The following is a 16685-nucleotide window of genomic DNA, read 5'->3' as shown; positions in this document are numbered from 1 at the left end:
GGTCCTCCAAAAAGCGTACGTATGGGGAGGGGGTCCAATTTTTTACCTTCGATTTGATAAATCTATATATTTTAAATATTTTAATCGGAAGTGTGTGTACACAGAAGAGGGGCTGTAGTTATAATGTAGCGAGAATGGGCGGCCTTTGGGCCTGATGTTACTTAAATAGTCTTTTAGGCAAAATCGACGGTCTATTAAATAACTAATTCCGCCAGCATAAATTACCATACCTCCAAGCTTCAGTGGATGCAAGTGAAACCAGCGGGAAATTGGATATTACCTACGGATAAGTTTTGTTCAAATTGGCACGCTAACAACTCTCTCGGAGTAGCACTCGGTAATGTTGCAAATTTTCCCGCGCGGCGTGCTATAAAGTATTTATACAACTTTAGGTTTTAATTTTCCGTAATACGGAACAAATGATTTCCGGCCCAAACACGTCTTGGGGTAAGTAATTTATGCTGGCGGAATTAGTTATTCAATAGACCGTCGAGTTCGCCTAAAGGACTATATATAGATAGATAAGCGTATGTACAGGGGGTTGAATCTTGCTTACTTTTGAGCTCACTTTAGTTAGACCAAGTTACGGTAAGGCTGACAGAATTGGATTTTAAGCCTGCAAAAAAAAAAAAAAACATTTGACAAATAAATTTAATTTGCATAGAAAAAAAGTTAAGAATTTCAATTATTTTTTCATTTTTCTGTGTACAACGTGTATTTTCTTTTGACCATCCTTTATAAGTATGCATGTACTATGTGGATGTACATACTAATAAATGGATGGTTCAAATAAATAATCAAATTGGCTAATAGTCCTTTTGAAAAGAAATTTGAAGGGCAATTTTGTATCATGTACATTATCATGCTACCTTAAGGGAATAAATTAATGCAAATAGACCTTTTTTCAAAGAGGCCACCCTGTTGAATAATTATGTACTCCAGCCATAAAAACAATGATACAAACATGCATAATTACTGTATCATGTATAGTGTAATAATGCCATGGTTGTATCATTGTTTTTCTATTCCATGATTTTCTAAAGAGACAATATAATATTATATTATGTTATTTTTGAACCCACATTAAGAGATATTTTCATATATTTGTGTAATTATATTTAAATTCATGTACAGTTAGCTTTCTAAAAGTTTGGAATAATAGTACATATTTTTCTCTGATAAGAAAAAACCCTTCTCAAATTTCTTGATCGTTAAGCCTGGTTTTCACACTGCCGTGACTTTTTGTCAACCTTCTTTACCTTCATAAGGCAAGACCAATTTGATCAGTTTTACAGGCCTGACTGACAAAAATTAAAATAGAAAATAAATTTGATTTAGGTAGTACATTGCCTTTCATTGCCGTACATACTGCCAAATTTTCAAAATGTGGGTAATTTTTGCGAAATTTTGAGAAGTTTAAGTTCAATTTTCTTTGTATTCATGAATTCGAGCTTTTTGTGTCATTTCATTTTCTATTTCACATTTCACATTTCACATTATTTTGTCATGAAGTAGTGGTTTTTGCTCTGACGAATGCCGTTTTAGGAGATTATTTAGGCGAAATGCTACACCCTTTCTTATTGGCAACTCCAATTTTCGGGTCAGGGCTGGGGTTGCTTAGCATTTTCTGAAAAATTTGCATTGACCAGCCCTGATATTAGGGAGGTTAAGTATCGAAGATAATTCAACGCGACGAGCGGCCTTTTCTCTACAAGATGGATGTTATATCTACTTTGTTCAACAACGAAGATTTTCACGGTTTTTTGTTCTTGAAACTTTTTAGCCTGAATACTAAAAATTGCAGGTCATGCAGGTCCACATGTTATTTGTAGGTTGCGGGTCAAAACCCGTCCGTCCGTCGCGTTGATTGAGTTATCTCCGATACTTACCGTACTTACCCTCGACAATCAAAAACCGGCCTTAACTATCAAACGCTGAAAATGGCCCGGAAAATGCAAAGTTGAGAAACGAACCAAGCTGGCACTGTGTAATAAAAAGTGAGAATATTTCTTTTTGGACTTTTTTCACGGGGTAAGAATTTTATGTTGATTTGCCAGCTTGGCTTATCTTGGCTGTACCGCAGCATTTTCCGAATTTTTGCGTTTGATTGCTAAGAGGATTTTGTGATTGTTGAGGGTAAGTACGGTAACCTCCCTATTATACCATATTTATGCTTATTGGGTCAGGGGCTCTTGTTTGCCATGCTTGGAATCGCCATTGAGTTCTAGCTCGAAAGGCTAGAGTCGAGACTCTTAGATGGGGAAAAGAAATCACTTTTTTCCCATCCTGGACGCCCGCGCGCAGTTTTTATACAAACACTGGATTGAAACTAAAGCAAAAACAAAAAGCATAGTTCTCTAAAACAAAGGAACCACTAGATACAATCCGTCGTCGTGATTCCGGCGCGTTCAGGAAGGGAAATAAGTGGTTCAATTTCTCTTGCCTGAGAAGGGTTAAAGATTCGCCTTTTTTCACTTCGGGCTTAAAACTCAATGCTTGGAATATCTAAAAAGCTTTACGAAATGGCGCGAGCCTTAGCAACCTGTTTGCCTTACAAAAAAATGTGTTCTTTTATTTTATTTTTTTTCACCGACCGCGACCGAACCTCTTTTTGAGAAGCTTGACCCGTAAAAGAAAATTAAATTTACCTCGCCTTCAAAGATAACTTCATAAGAATTTTTGAGCGAAAAATAACAAGCAGAATGAATGGAAATAGTAAAGGAAGTAAAATAGGAAACGGTATTTTCAGCCGGAATTTTTTTTTCCCAAACTCGGACTCGCCCATGTGTTGGACATTCCTATTATGCATCTTGTGCAAAGTATCAGAAAAAACTAATGAGATCTCGAGAAAATGCCAAAAAACGTTTTCCGGCATTTTCGGACGGGAAGTACCTTAAGGGAATAAATTAATGCGAGTATTAATTAATGCGGAATAAATTAATGCGAGCAACCCCCAAAAAATTTTATGTTTTGCGGAATAGATTAATGCGAATAGGTCCATTTTAAGGGATTTTGCGGAATTGCAGAATTGGTTTGGGCGCTTATTAAGTAAGAGAATAATGTCAAATATGGGAATACAAGTGCTTAATTTATACACTGGAATCCAGAAAATGAATATTTGGGGTCTACATTTTTATGCTTTCGAAGCCTTATTAATTAGTCAAAAATACCAGTTTAAATCGAATTCAAGAAGTATTTGTAACTTTTTAAGCCTTTTTGGTGTGAAAATTGTCATTTTGACCACCCAATTCGCGAACGTTTATGCTCGCGAAATAAATTTTTTCGTTAAATTCGCGAAAGTAAATGTCTTAAATTACGCGATTTTGCGACCTCGCGAAAGTTTCTGTAGATTTTCGCGAAAAGGGTCTGATTAACTCGAATCTGGAACAACAAAGTATGAACTCTCGATCTTTTTCTTATTCAATCATGATAGAAGAACGTCATTGAAGAAAAGTAAAACATAATAATATACAGAAATAGTCAGAAATATTACAAATTTTTCTGTTTAAAAAACGCAACTTTAAGCTAAATAAGATAAACACAAATAGTCGATTTTTTTTATATTGTGGAAGAAGGGTCGGTTTTTTTCTCCAAAGTTTAAGAAAAACAGAGATACAGGGAGATATTATTTTCGAAAATAGAAGGCATTTACGTTACAACTTTCATCGAGACACGCCTTCCGAAAAGGCAGTCATTCTGCTAGTTCCGAGCCATCTGAAATGTCGAACTAGACAAGTGACAAAAATGTTGTTAAAGTAAATAAGTGGGATTTCCTTAAAGACTAAGCGAATTTGTTTTCCTCAATTTTTAGAGTTCCATTTTTTTATTTTCAAATCATTCGCATTACATGTAGATGCGTACTCTTTATTTTATATTATTAAAAATAACGACTACAGAAACATTAGCCAGGACCTAGCTGGTACGCATCCGCACCCTTCTCCCACAACAGCATGAAGTGACACATATTTACAAAAATTCTTTCTGAAAAACATATAATTCTATTCAACCCTAAAATTTTATTTTCGTTTTGAGTTTTGAAGCGTCAGAACCAATTCCCAAAAGTTAGATAATAACTTTTTCGAAATTTCTAAACTAATAAAAAGGCCAGCACAGAAATATGTGCGATGTGCTTCCTGGTATTCAAACCTTTTGTAGAAGCAATCATCTAACAAACTTATCAAAAAGATAGCAAACGATTTGTGAGAGTCAGGTTTTTTGGCTACAGAAACACAATGGTGAATAAATCGTGACAGATACTTTTAATCACGTTACAACTTTCGTCAAGACACGCCTTCCGAAAAGGCAGTCATTCTGCTAGTTCCAAGCCATCTGAAATGTCGAACTAGACAAGTGACAAAAAATGTTGTAAAAGTAATTAAAATAATATTTTTGAGGCAACGAGAATTCAAGTGCATGTTTTATTTTGTTGGTCCGAAAGCATAAAAATAGGAAAAAATAGGAAAAAAATAGAAAACATAAAAAGAACCTAAAATAAATCCAACAACTAGAACTTGCTTAATTGAAGTAGAACAGATGGAAGACTCGGTCGTTCTTCTGGTTTCAAATTAATCATTTGAGTTGATAATAAACCCAAATGCGGACTTTTAACATAATCCGAAATAGTATCAAAAAGATAACCAAGTGAGTATATATCACTTGCAACAGATACACTAGAACCCGGGACGTTGCGAAGCTCGTGCGCTAAGTGGCGATGTAATACGTTGTAACGTTTATGCCTGTCACTTCCACGTTTAATAGAGTACACAACGGGATCTTCAATGGATGTACACTTTCCAAAATCAATGATTTTAACATATAAACCACTTCTAATCATGACGTTACCAATATGCAAATCGTTGTGCAGGAAACCTCTCGTGTGAAGTGCGTGTAGTCCCCTAATCAATTCCAAACAGATATTGTGCCAATTATTCAACCCCAAACCATGTTTAACAATTTCTCGCAACGTTTGGCCATCTACAAACTCGAACAATAGCTTTTTCGGCTCGACTATCCCAAACAAATAGGGGAACCATTTGGATCCCGACATTTCCATGGCTAAAGAAGCTTCGGCCAACATTAAAGCACGATCTGACTTTTCAGAAAGCTCTTTTACCGCAACAGCTTGTTGGGTACTCTTGATGAATCCTTTCTTCACGACCCCGAACACTCCAGAGGCGATCTCCTCCTTCAAAATAAGGTCACATAATTCAAATTTTCTTAACTTGTGTTTCAGTTTAGTTACGACGGATAAACTTTTGTTTCCAAACATTTTAAGATCCGTTGCGCTGAACTTCGAAAGAACACCTGGTTGTTTTTTGCAGGATTGACTTTTTTTAAGTGCAACTTTTAAAATTCGGTTTTCTCGTTCCAAACGCATTATCTTTGCTTCGTTTTCATTCTTCTTCTCAATTTCACGCTCTTTTTGTTCCTTCACTAGTCTCTTGTCTTTCTCACTTTTGCGTTTGTTCCTTCGTGTACGTGATTCCTTGGATCGATATGTTTTCCTTAAAAAGAAACAAAATAAAGTCTCAGCACATCAAAGAATCAGGATTGGTCGATCAACCAAGACTGGGGAGAAAAAAAGTTTTTCCATTTTACTTTATTACCAATCAAATCCTTCAATCAAACCTAAGTGACAAATTAGGTGATTTCAGACTAACCATTACAGTCAAAGTGAAAAGAGTTACAATTATCGGGGTAATATCGTCAGTAAGGATGCGATAATATTTAGCTTGGTACCTGATCTTTTTTCCATCATTCAAAGTGTACTGTTGACCAAGTCTTTCTTTTTCCATTATTTGATAAAGTTTTTGGTGGTTTGTTAGTGTTTTTCTAAATTATTAACAAAAACATTTGATACAGAAATAGAAGTCATCCCTATGTCTTTTACGAAAAATGTGAAAAGGTGCGGCGAACTCTTGCCAAACTCAAACTTTCTTATCATAATAAATTTCATGTTCACATTTATGAAAATGGATCACTCAATGGGTAGACCCAAGGATGCAAACAAACGATTGAAGTAAATACTTGGTCAGAAGCGTAAAAAAAAACAACAAGACTCATTGAAAATGATGTTTATGAAAAATGAAACAGCCCTAAAAGCTAAGACAGTCATAATAAAAAATTCTAAAAAAACTTACTTTTCTGAAATTTATCTGAACACATAACAAAAATTATTGTAATAAATTGAATAAACTAGTTTCTTTAAGGAAAGAAATTTTTGCGGAAAGAAACTTGCAATTTGAGAAAATTTTAAGCAGTCAATTCTCGAAAATTAATTCCACGAAAAAGAAATTATCTGAAAATCAGATTTTGATAATTAATTTTCTATATCCTAATCAAAATCTAAATTTTCTAAGTAGTTGAACTAAGTTTATTTGAAATACAAAACTAATTCTAAATATTGGAAAATAAAATAGATTAAATCTTAGGCTCTGTAATATATAATAGTAAATATAATAATAACAATAATAATAAGTATAATGAATTTATTCTATTGAAAATTTTGAAAAGAATTGGTATTTTTACCTGAAAAATAAGAGAAATTAAAATCTTTTTTGGAATAAGGACATTGAAACTTATTTCTTCACATATACATACAAAATAGAAAGTACTTTTTACTGATTAAAAGACGCAAGTTGACCTTCTAATCGCTTCACTAAAATGCTTTTATTACCAGTGGTAGATAAATTTCGCTTTTTCAGTTCGTTCTTTAACTGCTGTAAATTCATGGCATCTGGGATAATATTATCGTTTGACTCAGCTGTATTATGGTCAGATTGTTCATGAGCTTCTAAAGCAAGTTTATCCGGAAATCGGCATTTACATATGTCACACATCAATGGTTTCAATATATTCAGCATGTTATCACTAAATGCACCTTCTTCTGCACACTCTATCACAGCAATTCCCTTTTTACAAACAACACATATTTCTTCATTTTCTTCCAGAATACGCGAGCATAAACAATGGTCTTCACCAAAATTGGGAATACGTGACTGATAGTGCGAGCTGTAAGAAGATTTCAAATTAGGGATGTGGTATGGAAGGTAAAAATTACGGATGAAATTTGAGCGCATTAGTTGGTACCATTTTCCGCTTTCATCTTCATTGTTTGATCTGTTGGAGCATTGCTTTAATTCTAGCTTTATCGCAGAGTGTTTTGATTCCTTCCCTTGCATAGTAAGGATACCGTATCCAACTTGATATGTTTCGAAAAGTAATTTTGCATGAAAAGGTACCACATATCCCATGGTCCAAATTGCAATATTACATAGACTTGGAAAAAAGAGTGCATATATATTGAAGTAATACGTGCACAACTTTTTAATATGATCTGGATAATCATTTTCATTGACATTCACTCTGTTAATTTGACAACCAATGTCTCTTAATAAATGATTCAATTCAGATAGTGCTATTCGGTTGAGAGATTCAGCTTCATCTTCTCCATCTTTCTTCAATGAATCAACTAAACGATATCCGTATTGAGCAAGGCAGATAGCTTGTGATCCAATCAAACGGAAGGACAAAGATTTCATTCTGGTTGCTTGCGAGTCAAAATGCTCTCTTAAAGACTTAGCAACAGTCTTGAGACCACATCCTTGTTTAGACTTTGGTAACATCAGCGTAGATTCAAGTTTATCAAACAAGTTTCTTCTAACTGATTCAAGGTACAAAGTATTGAGAAAATATTGCCAGCTGTTTATTTCTAAGTGCAAAGGATCGGGGCGCTGACGATTAGCGAAGACACCAATACGGGGTTCTCCTAGTTGACGGATTCCTTCTGTCGCCATAAATTTGAGTTGGTGATCATGTTTGGTTTTTTCTGAAAGTCCATTTGGCACTTTCTTTAAATACTGGTTTAACTTTTTCACTTCCAACTCTCGTGACTCTTTGGTTGGTGGTTTCCAAGTTGCAAATGAATCGTTACCAATAACGCCACCAATTTTCCTTAGATCTCCTTTGTGTACGTTAGCGTACGGGGAGGGGTATGTTGCTGATGCTGGAAGGACGTTGTTAGCCCATATCTGCCAAGCCTGATCAGCAGATGGTTGAAACTCAACTGTTATTTCCTGACCATCGATAGTCAGGGTATTGCTCTCTATCAATAGCATTTCATCGCAGTGTTGCTGCCACAAACTTGAGCAGATCTCAGCTTTCTCTTCAACACTAAGTGTATGTAGGGGGTAATGAAATTCACGGCTTCGGATCCGACCACCAAAATTCCATAAAGTTAGTGACCCAATGGACATTGTCACATCTTTACTCTCGGGGGCCCCATCGTCAGAAAACTCAAATATAAAATGGTTCTCTATTTTGTTGAACCAAATAAGGCTAAGTTTAAATTGCGGTACTTTAAGATGCAAGTCACAGATCATAGTAGTGAGGGTTGACACCGTACGTGCAACACCAGAGTAGCCTGTCATAATATGTACTTCACCAATGTCAATGTTCCTAACGAATTTCTCTATTTTTCCGTGCGATATGTATGCCGTTTTCAGATCTAGTTGGAATTCACCATAGGAGACAGGAGACAAAACTTTTCCATCACCGTCCTGACTGAATGCTTGTTTCTGAATCGAACAAATAAAATTGTATTTCCTGCGTGACAAATGCGATAGGTATTTTGTTGCAATAGCTTTTTTCATTCCAGCATCACTGTTAACTTTTGCTTTATCAAATTTACCATGCAGTTTTTCAATGAACTTCCCTCTCTTGAATTTCAATAACAACCCTTCTAATTGTGAAAGCCCTGCAACAGATGTTAAGAAATCCCAGGCACCAAATAACGCAGCCTCGTCACCACCATGTACATAACTCAAAAGGTTCTTAGTTTCTGTTCTTCTACGATACCTTGTAGAGCTGGTAACGTCAGTAATCATTTGCTCGTTTGTTGGATTATTTTGTCGTTTTGTTGCTGCATAATTTTTCTGTTCCAAGAGTAGAACCAACTTTTCGTATTTTTTTCGAAGAGTCTCTGTTTTCTCTCTCAAGTTTGTTTGCTCCTTCTTCAAATGTTCATTTTCATTTTCTAAAATTTTAAAAAGCAAAAAAAATATTAGCAAGTTAGGAAAGAATGTTTTGTTTTTGCAGCATTTTCAAAATTATCATTATTTTATAATTTTTTTTCTAGGTGGGAGGCTTAACCTTCCTAGATTTTTATAAATTCATTTAGAACAAGGATCGAAATCATTAGTTATAGTGGTGGGGCGCATTTCCGATAAAAAAATTTAAAGCGGCTTAATCGTAACACAGGTCATGGGGAACAGAGCATGGGTCACGGGGCAAGGACATATAAACTCCAGAGCAGGAAAAAATGAAAACGAATAAAGACAAATCAATTTTAAATACCAAAAAGTGTATGTTCATCTTCTCCCCCATCTATTGTTTACTTTACAAGAGCTTATAACCAAAATGCATTTTATTGATTTGATTCTTATAATGTATAAGCAGGGGCTGATCTGTGCAGTGCCACCGTTTCTTTTTAAGAGTTTTAGCATTTTTTTAAATTGTACCACCCAACTTTGATGGGCAACAAAACTATGCATAAGCATATACAATCTTTCGGTAGCTGTTCTATTGAAGGCAAAGAAAAAAATTATTCTATATAATAACTTAGGAAAGTAGAATTCGTTTGGTTTGCACATTTGGTTGGTCATCAGTCTACAAAATTGATGTATCTTTGTTTGTTTACATTTATTCTGGTCTGGTATATGCCCAGTGCCCTGTGCCTATGGCCCTTGTTTCAAACTAGCCAAAAACTTAGAAGGACACAGCTTAATGAATCATTTTAGAGTATGCATACCGGTATTTTTTTTTTCATCTTTAATCTTTGACAAATCAATTTTTGTGGATTCAAACTCAGCATCTACCTCACGTTTCAACTTCGCCTTGATATCATTCCTTGAGCCCCAAAACGAATTCTCAATTGGTCGTTGCTTATCACATTTTCCAGTGTGCGAATAACGTTTTGAACAAGCACGAGACTTTGAACATAATCTGAAGATGAATAGGAGTACTTTTAAATATTTGCGGTTATGTTAATTAAATGACTTTGGAGGTTCGATGAAATATAGCGGAATTTCCATCCCATGTTGCGACCACTCATCCCAAGTTAGAGCAGTTGACGGTAATTGATCGATCAGTTATCAATGAAAATCTATAATCATAGCTAATTGAGGAAAAATTTGTGAAAATTGATACTGCTTGAGCAATTTTTGATTATCTTGCAATATCGGCTATTATCTATTATTCATTGATTGTCTATTGATGAGACAACGTTCTTGATGAACTATCAATTGATACCTTAAGTATCGTGTAAAGCATGCAGCCTGGTATTGATTGATAAAAAACATTCATCCAATCGATAGCAAATCAAGGTCAGAAAAATTGTGAATATTGATTACTGTACAATAGCTAACGCTATAATCAGATGAATAAAGAATGACGAGTTGATGGTTGGTATCGTGAATTCTTATAACCAGACGGTGTCAATCGAACAACTTCGAACAAAAATTGCAATTGAGCCATTCAAACATAATCTAACGCGGTCGCATTGTATTTGATTGATTTGATTGATTGATAGTTGACCGGTTTGATTGATCTTCGTACAATTATGTTCGACAAGTTTGATTGTCATTATAATTGATATTTGGTGTGCAACCGAAAGGCCTTATGTACCGTACAACAGAGCAAATTAAATCCAATACAATTGAATCAATATTGAACGTAATCGAATACAATCAAACGTAAATCAAATACAATCGAACGTGATTGAAGCAATCGAAAGGCAAATCCTAGGTAATATTCGATTGCGTTCAACAATTGAATCACAATTATTCGATTGTGTTCAATTGTGTTCAATTGATTCGGCTTTTGATTTGTTCGATTGATACCGTCTGGTTATTATAAGCTTCCCATTTTCACACTAAAAGATTCATCTTGTCCCTGTTCCGGAATCTTTCCACAATTTTTCCTGCAGGTAGCCGCTGGGGGAATGAAAAGGGTTTGCTTGTAAAAGTAGCTAGAGAAAATCATGTGTTTGCTGATGAAACCGCCTAGCTTTCCGAAGTTTTTTTTCAATTATCCCAGTCCTGGTGCTTTTCGCTATAGTGCCATATTAAAGGAATCTTAGTGCGTAACGAGAAGAAATATAAATGTCACTTTACACTTTTACTTCACAAAAGTACAAGAATAAGTCCAGCTAACCACTAACCAAGTTTGACTTTTTGTTGTGGTTTCTAGAGAAACACCTAAAACAAAGATTCATAATGGCCGACATTTCAAGAAAATGGCTGTTGGAAGCTGGGTGAGTTTACCACCGAAAAAAAAGGGTAATTAAACTCATACTTCTAGGAGGTCTTAGAGCTTGAAATTTTCAGAAACTATTCCATATAGATAAATAAAACTTTTAACTTTCTGATTTTCCTTAATTTCAAGTTAAAGGGGCGCTACAGGCCTTTAAAGTTGAAAATGTGAAAATTTGGACCATTTTCAAGAAATAATTTCCATAAAACAAGTTCTTTCAAGAAACCAGAAAGTTAAAATGAGGAGAAGCCACCAGAAGTCAAAACAAAGCTGTTGCCATGTACTTTTGAGGTGTAGAAAATAGCTCTTAATTAGCATGGTAGATGAATATTTTGTACATTTCAGATAAAGTACCTTCTACAAAGAAAAAATCTTACCAGAATGGCATAAAAGTGTATATTTTTAGAAAATATAACAATATTTGAGCACTTTCATCCATAAAAAACTACAAAGATAGTGCTTAATTCATTAATCAAATGATTTTAAAACCCCCTTACTCTGACTGCAAGAAAAGCAAATGTTTACCGCAATCGTTCTTCGTTCCCCGCAAAATATGACGCTCGCGTGGGAGAAAAATCGCACAAAGTTGCCGCCGTGTGATCAAGTTTTCCAGCCTTGCTAAACAGCATTATGTATAGAGGATCATATGATTTGAGAAAAATAAATCAATTTAGAACTGTCAGTTTCACCTTTCACGAATCATCAGCTAATAAATGTTAAAAAATTACATACTTCTTACTTATAAAATTGATTTTTGAAAATTTGAGTTCAAAATTATTTTTAAATACCTACTGTAACGGGAAAAAACAAAACAAATTAACAAAGAAAGAACAATTAAACTAAATGTATATATAGAGGATCTACACATTGATTACCACTAAAATGTGAATGATTTTTCTGCTCTCATTAATAGTGAAGAAAAAAATATTTACTCGAATGTAAAACTTGAAAGGGAGATGGCCAATTTATATGCCGAAGTTGTTGACCAATGCATAAAAAAATTGGGAGATCATTACTCTTTTAAGCCAAAACAATTTGAAGCCATTGACCACATCTTACGAGGAAGAGACACTTTGGCTATTTTACCTACAGGATACGGAAAGTCCTTAATTTACCAGCTGCTTCCTTCAGTTTGCTCCATGCTACCAAATAGATCCAGCAATGGGATTGCAATTGTTATTTCTCCTCTCAGAGCCCTAATCAATGACCAGGTTTCTTCAGCTAATGAATTGAGTCCTTTGAATTTAAAGGCATCTTCTCTAGCGACTTCAACATATAACACTCTCTCCAGTGGGAGATTCAATATTATCATTGACACTCCAGAAATGTGGCTCGAAGATAAGAAGTGGAAGGATATGCTGTCATCTACAATTTTTCGAAAAAATCTTCTCGCTATTGTCGTTGATGAAGCACATAAAATCCTGGGGCCTACCATCATCAGAAACTGGAGACATATTTCGTGAGGCATTTAGTCGAATTGGAGATCTCCGATCGTTTTGCAATGAAAAAGTACCAATTTTGGCTCTCAGTGCTACAGTGAACATCGACTTCACAGAACTAATCATTGCAACGTGTAAATTACGGAACCTGAAGATTGTTCATTCATGTAGCGACAGACCTAATATACGTCTATCGCATGTCTCCCTTCCAGAAAAATCCCCACTCTGTTTTCAATGGGTTGTTGATCAATTAAGGGAGTATAGAAGATCTTGTCCTAAAATATTGATTTACTGTCGGACTCAATCCTTGCTTTTTTGGCTGTATGCTCAAGTTAGATTTTTATTGAAAGGCTTTGCATACATTGATGATGTTGAGAAGACTCCAGAGAATTGTTTGGTTGGGATGTACCATTCAAATACCCTTGATCCAAACAAGGCATTAGTTTTAAACTCTCTAACTAAGAATGAAGGTAACATCCGTGTTGTTTTTGCTACAAGCTCTCTTGGTTGTGGTATCGATTGTAAAAACTTGTCTTACGTTTTTCACTTTGGTCCATCCAACTCAACTATAGAATACTGCCAACAGATAGGTCGTGCTGGCCGTGACACTCTGTAATGCAATGGCAGTTCACTATATATTTTATTTATTAGAAAATCAAAAAAAAATTACTTTTCATTCTGTGCCTTTTTCAGTCTCTCCTTCTCAGTGTTTTTCAGGTTTTTGTCTTTTGTTTGTCACTCCTTTTTTCAGTCCCATGTGTCTTATCCTTTTGTTTCAACTAATTTATCATATATTTAATTAGGCCAATTATCAATAATTATGTCTCATGACATCACTTTTTTATTACCTCTAGGGAATAGAAGTATTTTTTAATTAATTTCATATACTTTATAAAAAAAATCATTTTTTCAAACACACCTCATGTGCATTAGAATTATGCATTCAGACTGGAAGGATTAAACAACTTTTCAACTTTCAAACTTTTCAAATAATTTCAACAACTTTTTCAAATCAATTTCAAGTATCAACACACACACTTCACACAGCTTTCAACTTTGGCTCACCTGGTAGGTTCATGTTTGTTTTTGTGTGTGTCAGCCATTTTGTTTTGCTTTTTTTAGGTGTGTCTTAGGTTAAGTTAGGACTTAGAATATTTCACTCATTTTTCTCATCATTTTTTTTACTTAACTTTACTTTGGACTTAGATTCTCTTTCACAAATTTCATTTACTCAGACTTAAATTCTCTTCATGTATTTTAATTTCAATTAGCCTCAAATTCATTTGTCAATTAAGACTTTGTCATTTTTTCATTATTTTTTCAATTATTTAAACATAAGTTTTTTTTACCTTTTCAGTTTGAACTTTGAACAATATCACATCATCGTTACAAATTTGAGTCAATTTACTGTGTGTACTACACACTCAAAACATCTGCCATGCTGTCCTCTACACTTACTCACAAAGTCTTAGAAATGTGGCTCGAGAAATAAAAGATTACGTTTCAAATGCTAGCACCTCTTGTTTAAGGAAAGAATTGTTTTCACCATTTAATGAGAATAACAAAGTCGTTCCATCAATTGTTCCAGGACATAACTGTTGTTCTTATTGTGCTAAAATTTGTGATTGTTCTGACTGTCCAGATAATTTTCCCTTTGAAACTGTCAGCACACAAACCACACTTTCACTTCCTTCTTTGCCCTCAATCAGAAATGTAACATCAGAGGACGAAGAAACCATTAAAGAAATCTTTACCAATTTTCATCAAAGCTCTTTAAAAAACCGTACCGTGCCTTCTGGAATTGCTACTGGCTTAACAATTGATGTAATCGAAGAGATTGTTTACAATCTTCCCTTCATTTCCTCTCCAGAATGTTTGACAGAAATTTTGTCAGTTTACATGGAGCTTCCTACAGCAAAAGATGTTTTTCACATTATTGTAAAACATTTTAAAGAGGTGGATTCAACTGTTGAACATGATGATAGTTCTTCATCTACTGGTTCAGAAAGTGATAGTGCTAAATATGTTTTCTCAGATTTTTCATGGGGCAGTGATGATTTTGATGATGATCTTTGAGTATAAAAACATACTCTTATTTCATATTATCTTATCATTTGAATTGCATTTTGAAAAATCCTTGAAAATTTATTTACTGGTGTGGCTTTTAAAATCATTTGATTAAGAAAACATAATGTACAATAGTTGATCTTTCGTTTTAAACATGTTTTACTTTAAAAATATATTGCAGTTTTTTTAATGTGGACTTCATTTTTTGTTTTGAAGTGAGTTCCGTCTAGAAAAATAGTTTTTAATTAAAATATACTTTAAGTAGACATACCCTTTTATAAGAATAGCATACCTTAGCTGAGGGTGAGCACCATTCCTATTTTTCTATTCTTCAAAGCAATAGGTCTTCTTCTAAACCCAAAATCTCACTCTTATTATTCTTATAAAACAAAAAGTGTGTAAATTAGGAAGATGTGAGATGGAACACAAATAACAAAATGTCTGCAAAAAAATGTTAATTATATAATAACATAATTATTTTCTTGATAAAGAATGCACATTAATTCTAAGAGTTTTAAAACTAAACAGTATAACAAACAGCTAATTGCAAAATCATTACAAGTTTTTAGACACCAGTCATTTTTATCATTAAAAAAAACACAAGAATAAACAAATAATAATAAAATAAATAAATAAATTTCAAAGATTAAATCTGAGATAATTGTTTCATTCCAGTTTTGATCCTTTTGACCCATTTCAAGAAAGGGGTGATCTTTAAGTCCTCCAGAACCTCTCCACTAAATCTTGGAAATGAATCGTAACTGCTCTTACCAATAGTTGCAAAAGGATTGTTTTTCATCATCTCCTTTGCCAAGTGACGCACTGAGTCCAGGATTTTAGCCTTGTTTGCAGACGACTTTCTTCGTGTGATCTCGAAGTTTTGCTCTGTATTTTCAACGAGCTTTTTCATATTATTCAAAGCGCTTGAAATTCTTGTAGCATTTGTTTCATTCATATTACTCCTTAGCACCTTCAAAAGCTCCTTCAGAAAATTGTTCAGGTGTTCAAGGTGCAGATCAAGTGAAATATTTCGACCCTTGATACCCGTGGTGTTGACAAAGCGCTCCCAAATTAAAAAAAGGCTCTTTCCGGAAAGATCTTGATTGCCAATAACAGCTTCAGGACAGAGAGGGCATATTTGAAGTTTCCATAACACCGAAAAAACAAAAGTGCTAGTTTATAACATTCTAGTAGCCGTTCGCCATCTCCCTCTTTGATAGAATCGTTGATGTTTCGCAGTAATAGATTCATGGATAACAATGCTTTTTGGTACTTGGGTCTGTAGTTTTGGTCGACATTTCTATAAGAAAAAAAGAAAATTCTTGTGGCTGAATTACCGCTCCTTGTTTTATAAGAATAACCTTTATAATAATATCAGGGTGGATTTCGGATTTAGAACAAAAGGCCTATTGTTTAGAACAATAGAAAAATAAAAGTATGCTCATCCTCAGCCAAAGTACACTTTTCTAATAAACAACTTGTTTTGTATTGTAGATCATTACGAAAATTTGGAAATTTTACAGTTTTTTAGATTTTTTTTTACTATCTTATATTTTCGTTCATTTTATTTAAAATTGACTTACCTATCATGATTATGCATTTTAAATTCGTGATCGTCTCTCTCCTTTTCGGTGAAGAATGCTGATGTCTTTTTACCGGTACATCCTTTGGTGCATCGGAAGAGTTTCATATGAAAGAAAGAGTGATGCTCTTCAGCTGTCCTACTCGTTTTTGCTGAACTGTGCCAATGAGGTTTTCGTAATTGATAGTGAACCTGTAAAAGTAACATTTTTGAATTTTCATTTCCATTCTCTGAAAATATTGTTTTACAGAAAGCAGCAAGAAAAAGTTGAGCAGGTTACTTGAGAA

The 16685-nt window shown here is 34.3% G+C and overlaps 2 protein-coding genes across 2 annotated transcripts; one reads left to right on the top strand and one right to left on the bottom strand.

The window, feature by feature from the left end:
- Positions 1-4504: 4504 nt before the first annotated feature.
- On the bottom strand, positions 4505-5795 carry LOC136819384 (LIM domain kinase 2-like). Its single transcript, XM_067075620.1, has 2 exons — positions 5740-5795; positions 4505-5504 (listed from the first exon to the last, which is right to left on the bottom strand). Exons 1-2 carry the CDS (start codon positions 5793-5795, stop codon positions 4505-4507), a joined length of 1056 nt encoding a protein of 351 aa, XP_066931721.1.
- Positions 5796-12266: 6471 nt separating this feature from the next.
- LOC136819383 (bifunctional 3'-5' exonuclease/ATP-dependent helicase WRN-like) lies at positions 12267-13365 on the top strand. The gene is made up of 2 exons (XM_067075619.1): positions 12267-12440; positions 12721-13365. The coding sequence occupies exons 1-2, from the start codon at positions 12267-12269 to the stop codon at positions 13363-13365; spliced, it is 819 nt and encodes a 272-aa protein (XP_066931720.1).
- Positions 13366-16685: the final 3320 nt, after the last annotated feature.

Source organism: Clytia hemisphaerica, unplaced genomic scaffold (genome assembly GCF_902728285.1).
Source record: "Clytia hemisphaerica strain Z4C2 unplaced genomic scaffold, Clytia hemisphaerica genome assembly, whole genome shotgun sequence".
NCBI lineage: Eukaryota > Metazoa > Cnidaria > Hydrozoa > Leptothecata > Clytiidae > Clytia > Clytia hemisphaerica.
Note: the sequence above shows the minus strand (reverse complement) of the source record. Positions and strands in the feature narration are given on the sequence as shown.